At 47.1% G+C, this 17,151-nt stretch overlaps 1 protein-coding gene across 1 annotated transcript; it reads right to left on the reverse strand.

Annotated features, from left to right (window-relative positions):
• Positions 1-12,483: 12,483 nt before the first annotated feature.
• Positions 12,484-16,724, reverse strand: LOC309857454 (spermatogenesis-associated protein 31A6-like; the record flags this gene model as incomplete). Its single annotated transcript, XM_082750154.1, has 2 exons — positions 16,233-16,724; positions 12,484-15,982 (listed from the first exon to the last, which is right to left on the reverse strand). Exon 2 carries the CDS (start codon positions 15,901-15,903, stop codon positions 12,484-12,486), a length of 3,420 nt encoding a protein of 1,139 aa, XP_082606280.1. The 5' UTR covers positions 15,904-15,982; positions 16,233-16,724.
• Between the last annotated feature and the right edge of the window lie 427 nt (positions 16,725-17,151).

The raw sequence follows: 17,151 nt of genomic DNA on the forward strand, positions 1-17,151 counted from the left end.
TCTGTGCTTTTAGTGTCCTATCAAAGAAATCATCATCAAATTTAATGTGATAAAGTTTTTGTCCGGTTTTTCTTCCTGAAGAGTTTTTATAGCCCTAGGTCTTGTGCTGAGAACTTTAATTCATTTTGAATTAATTTTTGTATGCTGTATAAGGTGAAGGTCCATTTTTATTCCTTTGCATACTGTTATCCGATTCTCCTAACCTCGGTTGTTGGAAAACCGTCCTTTCCCTGTTGTGTAATCCTGGCACCCATGTTGAAAATTATTTGTAGATCCCTTTGCAAAGCATTAACATCTTAAAAATATCAAGGTTTCCAAAACATGAACATGGTATAGCCTTCCAGTTATAAGTGTATTCTTTCATTTCTTTTAGCAGCATTTCGTAGTTTCCAGTGTACAGCTCTACTACCTCTTGGTTAAGATTATTCCAATGTATTCTATTCTTTTTGACGCTGTTACACATGAAATTGTTTTCTTAGTTTACTTTTTAAATTATTCATTGCTGGGGTATTGAATTGCAACAGATTTCTGTATGTTGATTTTGGTCAAATATCATTGATTAATTCTAAAAGTGTTGTTGTTTCCCTGGAATCTTCAGGGTTTTCTACATATAAGATCATGCCATCTTCAAACAGAGATAATTTTACTTATGTCTTTCCAATTTGGATTCCCTTTCATGCCTAAGGGTTCTGGCTTGTACTTTCCAGTATTATGTTTAGTAGAAGTGACAAAATCTGGCATCCCTGAATTGTTCCTGATCTTAGTGGAAAAAACTTGTAACCTTTCCCTGGGGGGTATGATACTCACTGTGTGTTTTTCATATATGGCTTTTATTATGTTGATATAGTTTCTTCTATTAGTAGTCTGTTGAGTGCTTTTATCATGAAAATGTGCTGAATGTTGTCAAGTGCTTTTTCTGCATCAGTTGAGATGATCATGTGACTTGCCCTTCCTTTAGTAATGTGACCTATGACACTGAATGTTTCTTGTGTATTGACTCATTCTTGCATTCCAGGAATTAATCGCACTTGGTAATGGTGCATAATCCTTTTCATATGCTACCAAATTCAGTTTGCTAGTATTTTGTTGACAATTCTTGCATTGGTCTGTAGTTTTTTTTTTTTTCTTGTAGTATCTCTGGATTATGGAGTAATGCTGGCCTCATTGAATGAGTCAGTGAGTTCTCTCTCCTCTTCATATTTCTGGAAATGTTTAAGAGGATTGGTGTTGGCTCTTCTTTAAATATTTGGTAAAATCACCAGTGAAGCCATCAAGTCAGATACTTTTCTTTGTAAGGAGACCTGATGACTGATTCAGTAGCCTTACTTGTTATGGATCTGTTCATATTTTCTATTTCTTTCTAGGTTAGTCTTGGTGAAATTTCATATTGTTAGGAACTAATCCATTTCATCTCAGTTATTCAATTTGTTACTATACAGTGTTCACAGTATTCTCTTATAACCCTTCCCTATCTATAAAATCTGTCGTAATGACCAACTTTCATTGTTGCCTTTAGCTGTTTGAGTAGTCTATGTTTTTTAATTAGTCAGTGTTGCTAATATTTTGATTTTGATTTTTGAAGACTCAATTCTTGATTTTGTGGATTTTCTGTTTCTATTTTCTATTTTGCTTATCTTGTTTTGTTTATCTTGTTTTTATTCTCTATTTTGCTATCTCTATTTTGCTAATTTTTATTATTTTTTTTCCTTCTGCTAGCTTTTGATTTCATTTGTTCTTTTTTTTTCTAGTTCCTTACGGTGTAACGTTAGGTTGCTGACTTGAGATATTTCTTCTTTTTCAATGTAAGCATTGATAGTTATAAATTTCCCTGTTAGCACTTCTTTTAAGACATCCCATAAGTTTTGCTAGGTTGTGGTTTCATTCCCATTTGTCTCAATAAATTTTCACATTTCCTTTGTGATTTATTCTTTGACTCATTTGTTGTTTACGGTAATGTTCAATTTCCACATATTTGTAGATTTTCCAGTTTTCCTTCTGAAACCTTTCTGGTTTCATTTCATTTTGATCAGAAAATATATTATTCACAATCCCCACCTTTCTAAATTTTTTAAGACTTGTTTTATGGGCTAACATCTGGTCTATACTGGAGAATGTTCCATGTCTTTTTGAGAAAAGATGTGTATTCTACTCTTGTTGGATGAAGTATTTTGTAAATCTCTGTTGTGACCAATTGGCTTATAGTCTTGTTGAGGTCCCCTAATTTTTACTGATCTTCTGTGTGATTATTCTGTTTGTTATTGAAAATGTGGTATTGAAGTCTCCTTCTTTTATTCTAGATCAGTCTATTTCTCCCTTCAGTTTTGTCAGTTTGATATGTAGGTGCTCTGATGTTGGTTGCACATTTACTTATAATTCTTATATCCTCTTGGTGAATTGAGCTCTTATCATTGTATAATGTTCTTCTTCATTGCTTGAAACACTTCTTGCCTTAGTCTGTTTTATCTGATATTAGTATACCCAACCCTGGTCTTTTGGTTACTAATTGCATGGAATATCTTGTTCTACCTTTTTTACTTCCCAATCTATGTTTATATCCTTACATCTAAAATGAGAATGTTATAGAGAGAATAAAGTTGGATCCTGGGTTTTTTTGTCTTAGTTTTTTGGTATCATTCCACCAATACAGGCCTTTTGATTGGGGAACTTAATTCACTTACATTTAAAGTGGTTACTGGTAGGATTGCCTACTATTGGCATTTTGTTATTTTTTGTCTTTAGGTCTTAACTGTCTTGTTCTTCCTTTATTGTCTTCTTTTGAATTTAATTTTTTTACTCATTTTGATTTATTCATTTTGATTTAACTTTTATTTTCTTTTCTGTAAATTCTATAATATTTTCTTTGTGATTTCTATGGGTATTGCATATAATATCTTAAAGTTATGATAACCTGTTTTTACCTGATATTTAACTTTATTGCATACAAACCCTCCTTTTAGCTTTTTTACCCACATCTTATTTATTTGTTTATTTATTCACACACACTTTACCTTATTTACAAATTACATCTTTATATATTTTGTACTTAGTAACATAGATTTATAAGTATTATATATACTTAAATATATACTTATATGGCTGTTTGTTGCTAATCTTGTAGAAGAATAAAAAGTGGAGTTATAATGGATGTCAGTAATTTCTCAAGAGAAGTGGAAAGGAGTAACAATCCAAAATTACAATAATACTTTGCTGGTTTTTGTATTTGTCCATGTACTTTTCTCTCCTGGAGAATATGATATTTTCCTATGGTTTTGAGTTGCCATCTAGCGTCCTTAATTCCAACTTGATAGACGTTCTTTAGCATTTCTTGTATGGCAGGTCTAGTGGTTATGGACATTCTCAGTTTCTGTTGTTGATCTGGGAATGTCTTTCTTTCTCACTCATTTTTGCAGGACATTTGCCTAATGTTGAATTCTCCCTGACCTGTCTTTTTGCCTGAGGAACCCACTGATAGTTTTACAGAGGCTACCCCGTATATGATGAGCCACTCTTCTTTTGGTGTGGGTCTGTTTGTGTTTATCCTCCTTGGCATTTGTTAAGCTTGTATTGCTATATCCACGACTTTCCTCAGACTTGTGAAATGCATGGTCATTACTACTCCGCCTTTTTTTCTGTCATTTCTCCCCTGCATGTCCCATAATGTCTATATGGTTCAGCTTGATGTTCTCCCATCATAAGTCTCTCAGGCTTTGGCTCACTGTCCTTTTTTTCTTGTTTTACTCTTCAGTCTCAATAGTTTCAAGGGACCTGTATTCAAGTTCGCTGAGCCTTTCTTTCTATTTGCCTCTTCTATTTAACCCCTCAAATGATTTTTTTTCAATTCAACTTTGTATTTTTCATCTCCAAAATTTCTATTTGATTGATTCTTTTTTTTAAGTATTTTATTATTTATATGACAGACCGAGATCACAAGTAGGCAGAGAGGCAGGCAGAGATGGGGTGGGGGGAGCAGGCTCCCTGATGAGCAGAGAGCTGGATGCAGGGCTCCATCTCAGGACCCTGGGATCATGAACTGAGCCAAAGGCAGAGGCTTTAACCCACTGAGCCACCCAGGTGCCCCTCCATTTGATTGTTTCTAATAATTCCAAATTCTTTGTAAATATTCTCCTTTTGCTCATATATTTTCTTGATTTCCCTTATTTCTTTTGTCCATGTTTTCCTTTAGCCTTTAGAGCATATTTAAGGCAATTGTTTTAAAGCAATTCTCTAGTAAGTCCAAAGCCAATGTTTCTTTTGGCATGGTTTCTGGAGATGTATTTTGTTCCTTTGAATGAGCCATATTTTACTTCTTTATATAGCTTGTGATCTCATATTGAAAATTGGATATTTTTAAAAACAGCCCCCTCTCCCAGGCTTTGCATGCTGGCTTCATGCAGGGGAGACCCTTGCTAATCAGCCTGGCATGCACTTTTCTCATACCTGTGTTATCCCTACATCTGTGCACATGCTCTCTTCCCAGTTCTCCCATTGGTATGGCTGTTTTTAATGTCTTCCTTTTTGTAAGGCTCACACCCTTGCTCATTTTAGGGATGTTAGCTGTTCTATTGTATTCCTCAATTTATAATCACTTGCCCCAGATGTCTGTGTCTGTAATGACCTTTAGGACGGTTTTCATAAGTCATACCTGCTGCTTCCACTGTTTTCCCCTTTTCTGAGATGTGAGCCACTTTTGGTTGTCTGAACTCTGTGTTGGGTGTCCCAAGACCAGTCCCTCATGTATCCCCTAGACAGGTTAGAAATCAAAGGGTCTCAAATTAGTCCACTTTGCTCTCTCTGGTTTGCAAAGGGGACTCACTTATGGTGACTACTCTGCTCAAGGTGTTCTGCCCAGCACAGTCACGGAATTTCCTGCCCTGCCACATGTGGCTCCTTCTTGACCAAGCACTCACTTGGTTGCTGTGACTCTTTGGCCATTCCCATAGTTCCCAAAGGTTATTTTGGTCAGTCTCTAGTTGTTTTTGGTGTTTCTGTGGAGGGAACAGGCCTGGAGTTTTCTTGTGTGTCATCTTGCTGACATCACTCTCCTGAATTTTTAAGTAAGTTTTTAAAATATCCAGTCTATTTCAAAATGTGCTGGTGCATACATGTTCGTGTTCTGTTATTTTCGTCTCCCAGTTTCCATATTTTTAAAATGAAAACACAGTGTGAGTGGGTTCCAGTTACTGCTGGAAGAAGAAGTCTTTACCCTCTCAGACTGATATGTGTGATGCCTAAGAGGACCTTTAAACCGATGGACTGTGTGTGAGTGGAAAGGCTCCTCCTTGCACACAGATGTGTTTCCTGCACTGAGGGCTGGTATCCATCTCTCCAGATGCTGCTGGAAACACCATGTGTCTGGACACTCATAGCATGAAAGGGCACTGCCAAGGCTCCCAGGTACCAGGGACCATCCCACTGGTGCTCAGGGCATGATAGTTACTGTAATAACACGCTGGCAACCAAAGCAGCCTTCCCTCCTCAGGGGAGGTTTGTGGGCTGACGGAGAGCTGGAACCCCACCTGGGACGCAGTACTCAGATAGTCTCCTCCCATGTCCCTGCTGACCTCCAGCCATGTCCTGTGTACCTCTATCACTGGCTCTGCAAATCCCCTCTGCCCTTCCCTGCAGCCCATTTTCAGGCACCCACACTTCCCATTTCCTATGAGATGTTTCCTGAGGGCCAGCTGGATGTGACCGTCACCCGGGGGGGAAGCAGTGCCATATTGGGGAATCACTAAATTACCACTTCTGTGGGGCACATCCTCACAGCCAAGGGACCCCAACAAGTGCAGCAGAGAGGCCACTGGCAAAGAAGGGACAGGTCCACAGGCCCCCTCTCAGGGCCCTCTCCAGGGCACCCCCTCCAGAGTAAGGAGGGACAGTCCTCTCTCTGACCTCAGCCTGTGGAGGGTCAAGGACTCGGAATCCACGTGAGACTCTCAGGGCGCAGGCCCTCCCCCAGGAAGCCCTGAGTGAGCTGCATCCACATGAGAAGATGGGGACCCTGCTTCCCATGGCCCCCACCCACGTCCAGCTAGTCACTGGAACTCTAACAGATACTGATTTCATGGCAGCTAGTTGGAAAAAAAGGGAAACCCAACAACGACAAAAGCCAGGCTTGACACCAGGAGGCAAACCACCTTGCAACTTTCCAAGAACAGGACTCACTCCATTTCACTCAGTCCTGATCACTAATTAGCTCCATTTCAGGTACAGTCTGTAAAGATAGATTCCCAGCCCAGGTTCACAGCAACCCGACTCCCCTCCCCCAACCAGGCCCTGCTGGGTCATCCCACTGGAGCAGGTGCCGGTCTGCACCCTGAAGCCTCCCTGGGTTCTCCTTGTCTGGGGTCTGCATCGCCCTTCTGGCTTGGACACTCAGTACCCCTCACAGTGTGACATCCTTACCCGGTTTGCAGGCTCGTCCCCTGGCCAGCCCATGTCCTAAACATCCTCCCATGTCCTGGGGGCAGCCTGCTAGCCCCCTGTGTCCTCCTTCCCCTTGGTTTCTTCCCTGCAGGTGTGCTCTGCCCACGTCATCCCTGCTCTGGTGGCCTCAGTCTAAACTCTGCTGTGGAAACCCCGCATCTACTGCCTCCTCCTCCAGGGAGCACTCCCTGACTTTGGACCAGTGCACCTACTGCATTTCGCTGTGGACCCCAGGCTCTGGGGCTCCTGATCTGGTGGTGCTGGTTCATAGCCCACAGCCCCAGCCTGCACAACCCTGAGAGCCTGGCTCTGGCCCCTTGCACTTGGTGTCTAGTATGTTTTCTCACCCATCAGCCATTGGAATCTTGTAAGGAAAGTATTTACGGCATTTTCAGGTGAAATCAGCTGTCTTCTCATAGAATCTCAGCTCCTAAAAATCCTTTTAAATGATTCTTTGTATATAGAGCATATTATAGTTTTATCACTGGTGGGTGGGTAGGTCTGATGTAAAATATTTTACAGGATTCCTAGTGCCCAGTCACCAGAGTGATGACGGAGGGCAAGGACAGCTATGACCGCTTCTACAGAATAATTTTGAATTCACAAAACCCATTCATTATGAGACTGAAAAGTTGTGCATGACATAAGCCTATGGTGACATCTACAAGCACGTTGTTCCAGGTCCCCTGCCCTTAGATCCTCTCTACACAGGTTAGCCTTTCAGCTGCATTCAGGACTTCTGAATTGCTCATGCTACAATATTCCATAGCTTTATGGTTCATCTCATTTAGTAAAATGAGGCTTAAAAATCACACTTGAATAAATACGGAGCAAAGGTCAAACTAACTCTTTTCTTAATCATTAAAAGATAATAGCAGGAATTCTGTCCTTTTTGTAAAACATTCCAAAATTATATAAGTTAAATTACGTTTACTTAGTACACACTGTCTTTTTAAAATCAGTCGTAGATGGTGAGTGATCTGAGGGACTGGCCCACTCAGACAGAGATGCATAGCCTCCTGTGCTAGATATCCTGACTTCTTCTGATTCAAGTTTAAAGAAGTTTCTTGGTGTTTTAAGAGACTGTGGTATGACTTCTTCTGTCTCAATCATTTGTCATGAAAGGTCCTCCTTCTAGTGTATTTTACACAATCGGCATTGACTAGTCATAAGCCACGGCTGATGGTCATGAGAGCAGGGTCAGTCAGGGAAGCAAGGATTTGGGGCAGAGAGGAACTGAGCTGTTGTGATCCACTGAAATTGGCAGGAAATGGGCTGAGTTCATCAGGCATCTAGGATGCAGGACACCTTCTAGAAGTCTGGTTTAGTGAGTCTCTTAGCTTTTCCGGACCACATGTATTTGTAATGAAGATTCTGTTTTCTGCCAATACCACTGTATTGTGAGTGGGGGAGGCTAGTCCCCCTTGTAGGGTCTTTAAGGAACATTCAAGCATGGTTGTGGAAGTCACACACAGGAAAGCTAAGAAATGACCGGACTTGTTACGCCCTCAGGTGCTAGGGCAGGAGGCACAATCGGCACTCCTTGCTGGTGGCCACATGGCAGGCGGGCCCAGGAGGTGACTGTATCCAGCAGGTGCAGTCCTGAACCACTGAGAACACCTGGTCAGCTCCATGTATTGCAAGTTGGGATGGCCACAAAGACTTGAGGGGATTTCACTGTTATGTTTGGAGTCCCTGGGTTATAGACATAGGAAGGTGAGATGGAGACCTTGTGACAGGAGCCAGCCTGACCACCCTGGTGAGCCCCGGAGGGGGCTCACAGCCTCTGCCTGGTGATGTTGAGTCATCAGGGGGAGAGGAAAAGTTAACAATTTATGATCAGTCTTCACCCTTTATTCTCATTTTCAACCTTACTTTCCTTCTCAGGTAAGAGAACCAAGACTCTGGTACTGCCCAGGACAGTTCCAAAATATATAAATAGTCTTTCATCACCTGAAACTGACAGAGAGGAGACATTTCAGTTCATTAATGGTGATGTGGGACTGAGATTTGTGCATTCAGCTGAGGCTCAGAGGTCTGTGGTGTCCACAGGGCCCTGGATCCCAGCTCCTGGCCACCTTTCAGACTCTGCTCTGAAAGAAAAGGACACTGCATCTTTCTCTTTTTGTTCCTTCTTTTACTTCTTTCTACCTGGCATGGTTCCACAAATCATTGCCCATGGGATTCCTGTGCTTTCCTCTCAGTCTATAAATCACAAGCACCCCTTCCCTACTCCATGGTAGGGGCTAGCCAAGGCATCACTGTCCCTTCAGTTTTGCATGGAAAAAGAGTGGAAGTCCATGAAGAGTCAGAAATGTAGGCACAGACACTGCAGGACAGTCACACTTTGCATTAAAGCTACTTAACGGATACTGTTTTCTTCCCTGGTTCATCACTGCCTCACTAAGATTACATTTATGTCACATGTGGGCAGAAGGCTCTTACAACCCTAGTTTGTAGCACCCACCACTGTGTCCTGGGAGTGGGTGGCCAGGAGCTGAGGTGGGGTGCTGCCCTGGCAAGGGGGTGGGGGCAGGGAGCCCAGGGAAGCAGTGCTGAGCATTCTCTCAACCCTTGATCTTCCCTGTTACTACCCCGGGCCATGGTATGACTCCGTAGGCAGATCATGTGGTCTCCAGGTCTCTCCCAGTAGATCCAGCTGAGAATCCAGGATCCCAGAATGTAGACCCCCAGGAGTCCGGTAAACTATTGGTGGCACAGAGCAGGGCAAGTAAGCCCAGTGATGGGACAGGCAGAGCCCCCACAGAAGCAGCAGAATATGTCAGAAGCTCCTCTGGGCTTAAGTGAGCCTTCAAGAAACAGGCATCGAATGGAACACACCACCCTTGTATCAGGACACCCAAGCACACTTCCATCACTTTCAGTGCACAGCATTCTCAAAAACACAAACTAAAAGGCTTCGAGACATGAGAACGGAATGAGAGAATTATATCTTTTAATATTTCCAGAATATTTTAAGTGGGTTTGTAGAGTGAAAAAATATAGTGAAAGTATTTTTTTTTCTAAATCACTGTTTAAGCATCTATAAACATTTAGAAGTAAAACAACCCGGGACAGAAATATAATAGAGACTGCACACATTCATGAATCTGTCTGACCCCTAACAAGCTTAGCTTGGGAGGTATGGAGTGTTTCCTACATTAGAAGCACAATTATAAGTCGTTAAAATGCCCACTTGATCACAGTACATAACATTTTTATTGCTTCACTTGAATGCTCACTTAAGAATTTTCGCTGAAATGTATTCAGAGCAGAGACAGTTAAACAATAAAAGTGAGGTATTGCAAGACCATAATACTGACTCAGGAATAGTTGGGATAGAAACCACTGCCCCTGGCTTAGCCTTTCTGCATGTTACGTTTGTTTGTTCGTTTGTTTTTTTGGGGGGTGGTAATTTTTGAGTGAAGGAACAATGGTCTTTCAATGCTCAAGGGAAGGAGTGCCAGAATTTTCTGCCTTTCTTTCCATGCGAAGCAGGCCTGTGAGGGACTAAGCTGTACCTTTCTCCTCCAGATGTCCCTGGCTTCTTCTGATGTGGAATCTTGTTTCTCTCTGCTGTCCTTTAAACTCCTGGGCATGGGTGAAATCTTGTCATGGGGTCTTTCTTTTAGTCAGAGTTTGTAGGGCTTCTAAGCCCATCTGTGCGAACCCTCCACATGCTGACATAGGTAGTTGTGGCATGAAACAAAGGGTAGTTTGAAGGCATGAGACAGATGAAAGATTGACTTAAGACAGACAGTCACTCAGCACCCTAGTCTCAATGTTTCTTTCTTGGCATTTCCCCTGAGAATTCCTACTTAGTGTTTTCATGATTCAGCAGTCCTATTTGGTAGGAAAACCAAGGAGTATGTGTAAATAAAACCTCCTGTAAGTAAGTGCATTCCTCCCAGCAAGTGCCCTAGTGTGGGGGACATTATTCCAGAAACCTCCCACCCTCAGTCTCAGGGGCAGGCCTCTCCAGGGATGACCCCTTGGCCAAGAAACTTTCCAGACCTCAACCTCTGTTTTTCTTTCTTGCCATAAAAAACAGCCTGATTAACCTTAACACACAGGGCCATGGCATGGATTTCTTGAGAACCTGCTTATGAAAAAAAATCACATTTAGTGTCCTGGAAACAGTCAGATCTCAACACAGGTGGGACCTTTTCTTTAGTTCTCTGTCTGTGTGGTTCAAGCCAGCAGAGAGGCTGATGGGGACTTCTCTTCCAGCTCTATGCCGACCCTGGCTGTTCAACAAATATGTTTGGATGAAGAAATGAAGGAGAGAACCTGACTTAAAAGAATGCCATAAAAGGGTGGTTCCATTTCAGAAAGGGACTTCTCCAGATTGAAAAGCTTTTATGGCTCATGGTAAATCAAAAGTTTGAGGCCTCATCGGCCTCTTGGACCCTGGGGGGGAAGAATAGGAGGGATGTTTTGAAAGGCAGTGACCATTTCTATGACTTTTCATATCCCACATCATAGTTTTCCCTGTGATTGCAAAGTCGACATCAGTTACGTGTATCGTCCTTCTCTGTAGCTGATCGGCTTCAGGTCTCTGCTCGTCTGCATGAGCCTCAGTTGTGAGGCTTCAATCACTAATTTGCTGTCTTGCTTTCTTAGCATTTACATGAATGAGATAAATCTTTGCTTTTATTCATTTGTAGAAAGTATTATATATTATATTGGCATTTCTGAAATGTTTGTAGGAAAGGTTTGTGATAAAACATAAATGTGGGAAGATCCACTCTCTTAGATGAGGGAGAACTTTATTCTAAAGCTTTGTCTGTCTGTGAAATAATACAGAAGAGAGGTGGCAACAAGCAACCTTGTTTTACAAAGCAGACAACAGCAAGAAACTTTCCTGCTCTTCATCAGTCACATGGATTGGTTCCTTTGAAGGTGGGAGTGGTTAGGGGTGTGGCTAAAGTAGGGGTTAGAGAAGTCATTGGAGGAGGGGTTAGGGGAGGGGTTAGGGGAAGTGGTCCCCACCAGTCTCCTGGGAGCCATCCTTGGGCCACACATGTACATAAGGGTCACAGACCACAAGTCTGTCTGGGGCCCCCAGTCCTACAAGCTTATCAAATTATGCAGAAATTAACTTCTCTGCCTGAAGGCCTTGCTGCCTCTGGGCACCTGTCTGTGTGGGAGCTCAGGTGGCTTCTGTACAACCCCCACCCCACTCCCTCAACCCCCCCACCCCTGGAATTGGCAGCTGCAGTGGGGCACAGACCCTGCAGGGACAGCCCCAGGGCACATAGGTGGCAGTGGGACACCAAGGGTCTTCAGTCCTCACATCAGGCATGGGCACACTCTGTCACTTGACCTCCTTCCTGGCATCCCACCCTAAGTACCAGGACCCCTGCCCACAGCCACACTCCCTCAATCCCCCAAGAGGGGAAGGGGGTGCTGGTGGGCAGTCCCCTTCAGTGCCCTGGGCCTGGGCATTGGGTCCCTGGGGATCTCTGTGGCACGCCCCACACACCCTCAGCTCCGGGATTGAGCTTGTCCCTTGCGGCTCTGAGTGTGAGAAGAGGAGCTGAGGGCGCTAAGATGGGATTCTCTGGGGTGAGAAGGCTCCTAGGGTGGCCCTCCACTACTCCCCGCAGGAGACTGCAGGGGGTGGGGCAGGATTTCTCACCTCTGCCCTCAAGGCCAACCATGTGTCTCCCAACTGCGGGCCCCACTCTAATCTAGGATTCCATCCTTCCTAAAGCCTGTGAGGGATTTCTGCCTCGGCAAACCCTCACTAAAGCCACACAATCTCCAGGTGGAGGGAGAGCAGGAGAGGATGGGCAGTGCGAGGTCCCAGTCTGGGTTTTGTTCACCTTGTCAAGTAAACTGAAGAAGAGGGAGGAAGGGGGTGGGGGTGGACCCCGAGATAAACCGTCCTCCAAGCCCCATTCATTCTGGAAGCCAAAGCAGGTCCTCGGGGAGAGAAGACCCTGATCCTTCCCTCCCACAACAGCAGGGCACACACAGAAGCCATCACCACTCATGAGGGGAAAAAAAAAATTTATTTTGGGGAAGCTAAGTAACTGTGGCATGAAGACGCCATTAGCCCATAGATGATGTACTAATGTGAGAAAAAAAAGTTTTTCTCTGCACCGTTTGTGTTTTTTCTTGGAGGAAAGTTGTCCTGCCAGGAAAGGCATTAGAAGCACACAGTCGCTGACCAGGTGAACTGTCTTTTTTAAGGAGGGAGTGCCTGGGGTAGTCGGCCTGCAGGGTGCGGCCTGAAGGGCCCGGCACCAGGGACCCATTCTGGCAGGGTCTGCTTGGGCACTCTGGCACCCTGGTGGGGAAGGGCCACTCGATGCACTTGGTCTTGTTGGCATAGTTCTGAGCCCTGGTGGTGCCCTGTGGACTCACTGTGTCCCTCATCACTCTCCTCTGCTCTTGGTAGGAGAGAACTCTTTGGTAGCAGACATCGGGGTCTGCCGAAGCCTGGAGATCCTTTTTGCACCAGCCGACCTCTGGGATCCTGAGTCCCTGGTATGGCAACACGTTCTCCTGTAAGATCCGCCTAACAGCCCTCACGACCATCTGAGCCTCCGCAGAAGCGCTGTCCATGGCTGACCTGCCCATGACTTGTCCCCGGCCCTGGGATGATGAAGCCTTGCCCTTTTGAATGGAATCTTCCAGTCCTCTACGTCTACTGGGAAAGAACCACTGGAGCAAGTGCATCATCCTTCTCCTGAAGTAGTTTTCTGGAGGCGCCTCCTCCTTCTTCAGCAAGATCTCACAGGCCTTGCTTCCCGAGGCCTCTCTTGACTCCTTGCTCTGGGCTGGACGTCTCACTTCACTGATCTGGAGCAACTTCATTTCTGACAACCCTTTGGCAGGCTCTCTCAAGGGGGACCTCCTGGAGCTCTCTCTCTCCTCACAGGGGACACATGACTTCCTCAGGCTCTTACACTGGTGCTGCTGTCCCAGGGGTCCTAGCTGCCTGTGGGGGCTCTGCTCATGGGATCTTTGGCCATGCAGCACCTCAGAAGTAGATGTGTCTTCACTGGACCTGCTCTGGAAGCCAGACAGTGATTCCTGAGCAGCCAAGATGTTGGCAGCGAGGAACATGTTGGACTGACAGTCTTGAAAGAGACTCTCCGTCGCACAGTCTTGAAGGAGGACCCCAGTTTCACAGTCTTGAAGGAGCATGGTGGGGGTGGCATCACGAGGCCGGTTCTCTGACTCCATCAACTTCCGGGGCTCCGATCCCCTGCATTGTGCCTCAAGGCATAGCTCTTTGGGGTCTCGGATGACCAACTTTGTATGTTGTAGGGGGATGTCACTTTTCCCTGCAGACCCTGATCTCAGCTTGCCACGGAGGCCTTGGTTGTTGGCCAGCACACGGGGTTCTAAGGTGACTCCCCAGGCAGGGTCCTCCTTGAACTCCCCCACCTCCCCGGGCTCTTTGGCACTCAAATTCTGGGGCTCTAAGTTGACCTCTAGCATGGTCACGTCCCGTGAGGCCCTACCCCCATTAACCCTCCTTGGCTCCTTTGTGGCCGATCCTGGACTTGGACTTGACTCTAAGTTGCTGTTTATAAGAGTCCTAGAGGCAGTCTCACTGTGCCAGATTCTGCCCACAAAGCTGTATGTGAAGGTCCGAGAAGGTGGCCTGGGCCCCTGTAGAGCCAGAGGACCACCCCCAGGTGAGTTCCCTTCCAGAGCCTGCTGGATTTCCTTACACGTAGGCTGGGGAGCACTGAGGGGACCTCCCCATGTGTCATAAGACTCTTTCATCACCTGTCCTTGATAGGGCTGAGGAGGATTTCCCCCGAACTTGGTGCCCAAGCCAGCCTTGGATATGCAGGTGGCTGAGCAGGAAGGGAAGGACTTGGAAAGGATGAAGCCCTTCAACTTGAAGAGGTTTATAGTCTTGAGAACCTTGAGGGGGAGGCCCCACCGGTGCTTCACCCTGAGCCTCATGATATGTGCTTCTAGCATCCGCTGAGCATATGGACTGAGGATGGAAAAATCGTGGGTGGGTTCCCAGAATTTGGAAAGCACTGGCTTTCCAGGTTTCCCATGAGGGCATGGCTTTCCAGGATGGTCCAAGGCATGGTGGGCAGCAAGCCTGGAAGGATGAACATCCAAAGGCATCTGACCCTCTCTGAACTGCCCCAACTTCCTGAAATGGTCTCTCAGGTCCTTCTCTGGGTGCTTCTCGACTGTGCTGCTCCTGGTGGGCTGATCCAGAGGGAGGGGCTGGGGCTGAGTCTGAGGTAGGGGTTGGGGCAGAGGCTGAGTCACAGGGAGGGGCTGGGGCTGAGTCAGAGAGAGGGGCAGAGGCTGAGTCACAGGGAGGGGCTGGGGCTGAGTCAGAGGTAGGGGCAGGGGCAGGGGCTGATCCAGAAGGAGGGGCTGGGACTGAGTTAGAGGGAGGGGTTGGGGCCGAGCCGAAGGGTGATTTAAGTCGTGGGTCAGGGAGAGGCTTGGAGTCACGTTGCCTTGAATCTGGAGTGGCAAGGCATGAGAGAGCTCATTGAATATGACAGACGGGAACTCCAGTGGGGGATCAGTCACTCTGAGAGTGGCCACCAGGGACTCGCTGTGCAGAAAGGGGAGACCCCAGAAGAGCTGGAGGCATTTCTGCTCCAAATTGTCCCTTGAAATCTTGGGATGTGGGGGCTTCTCAGGGCCAAGCAGCTGTTTTGCTTTGCCCCTCATGCTCCAGAAGGATGGGCGGCCCATGGTGTCCTGCCTGTCACCTGGGGACTTGAACATTCTCCCGAAAGAGGTCAGCTGGTATTTTGACCTTTCTTTCTTGTCCTTCTCCCTCCAAGACTTCAGTTCTTTTCTCTTGGCAGTTAGTATCTCCAGAATCTTCTGGACGTCCGGTTTGATGGAAGGGGGGATCTTAGTCTCTTCCTGTTTGTGTGTGGGGTCTCCCCAGAACAAGGCTTCTGGTGGGCCATGGGACACAGGCGCTTGATGGGACTCCAGGCGTGTTGAGGTGGACAGGTTCCAGGCATTGGCAGCCGCTTGCCACCAGGACAGGGCCGAAATGGGGCAGTGTGAGCGGGCCAGGCCCGAGATGGCTGGGACAGGAGAAGCTGACCTGTCAGCTGACCAGGGCGTGTGTGGAGCCGAGCTCTGTGGGATGGGGAACGGCAGGGGTGCCCTTGAGTCACACTGAGGGAGAGTCAAAGGAGAGTCCGGCCACTCTGGGGCCAAGGAGGCTGTCAGAGGCCCAGGGGAGGCCTCTGAAGGAGGGAGACATGGTGGGGAAGGAGGAAGAGCAAGTGGCTGATGTGGAAAGCCATCCCGGGGGAGGAAAGGCTCTGCTAGCCAGGAAGTAGTCAGGGAGGAGTGTGAAGCAACAGCAATTGAAGAGGACATTGGTCCTGCTGGCAGGGTGGAGGCCAGAGGCTGAGGGGACCCCGTCAGTGGAGTTAGGGCAGGTGATGGGGCCACAGCGGGAGCAGCATCTTTCAGAGGCTCCCTGCATGGCTGACGGGCTCTAGCTGGCATCCCTTGGCGCACCTGTCCAGGGGCTGCTTGACGTAAGGACTGGTGAAAGCCCCCCTGGCCAGAGAGCCTCTCCAGGTGGCTGTGGGAGACAGGAGGCATGAGCTGCTGCTGTAGCAGTTGGGGCTGGGAGCTGTCCCCATGGCCCTCCACGCCCCATGCCCACATCACAATGCTCCTGCTGTCCCTCAGCCCCGGGCTTTGGTCACAGTCTGTCCCCACAGCTCCTCCCAGCCCCTGCAAACAGACCCAGAGGCTGTTCCCTGCAGCCTAGGGGTCACACCATAGACTCAGGAAGGCCCACCCAGGGGAGAAGGGGGCAGATTCTTTACCTTTCCAGAAGGGAGAATAGGTCCTGAACCTCTTCTAGATTCTTCAGAAATTCTCTGAAACCTGGAAGCAGGAGACCGGGTCACAGCAGAAGACAGGGTCCAGGGATCTTACAGGAGGTTGGGTACAATGTCCCTTTAGGGGAGACCTTAGGGGGATTGGACTTGGGAGCCCCAAACAGCACTGTCCAAGGCCACATGCTTGCATGGAGATTACAGGATTCATGATGGGGATCACTTTGTCTTTTCCAAAGTGCTTCCTCATTCATGAGCTTGCTGGGGGAAGAAGGACTACTGTAGCCTCCAGAGGAATCTAAGCAGAGTTGAACAGCTTGTCCACAGTGGGAGTGGGAGGTCCCGCACCCAGTCCAGGCCCTGGGGTGCCTGGTGAGGGATATCAGTTTCCAGCCCCTCAGGGCTTCGTTCTGGTGCAGAATCTGGGAAGCCTGCGGGTTCATTCTCCCTCCTCAGAGCCCCCAACCCCCACCCAGGGCTCTGTTTCCTGAGGGATGGGCTTAGGCTCTGGTGTCCTGGAGATGGTGGTACTGGGCTTTCAGAGCGGGGGGCAAAGTGTAACTGGGGCACGCAGGGGTGAGTGGCGGACACTCACCTTTCATGGTCTGATATTTGATTCCGTTGCTCCTTCTCCGTGGCTCCACTTGGTACTGAGATAAAAAAACACGGGGAGGCTGGGACCCCCACCCCAGCAGCAGATGACCCAATGCTCAGGGGCCTGACCTCTGCTAGAGAGGCAGCTCTTAACCTCCGGTCCTTAGTCACCGGTCACTGTGTTTGGGACGTTGCCCTGGACCCCTCCACCACACCTGGACTCCGACCCGAGATCTTCAGGGAGAAATCCTCATGTCCCTCTAACCATTGGCTGGTCTGGCTTGTCCTGGATGGATGGTGCTCTACTCTCTCC

This window comes from Mustela nivalis (genome assembly GCF_964662115.1).
Source record: "Mustela nivalis genome assembly, contig: HAP1_SCAFFOLD_738, whole genome shotgun sequence".
NCBI classification, from domain to species: Eukaryota; Metazoa; Chordata; class Mammalia; order Carnivora; family Mustelidae; genus Mustela; species Mustela nivalis.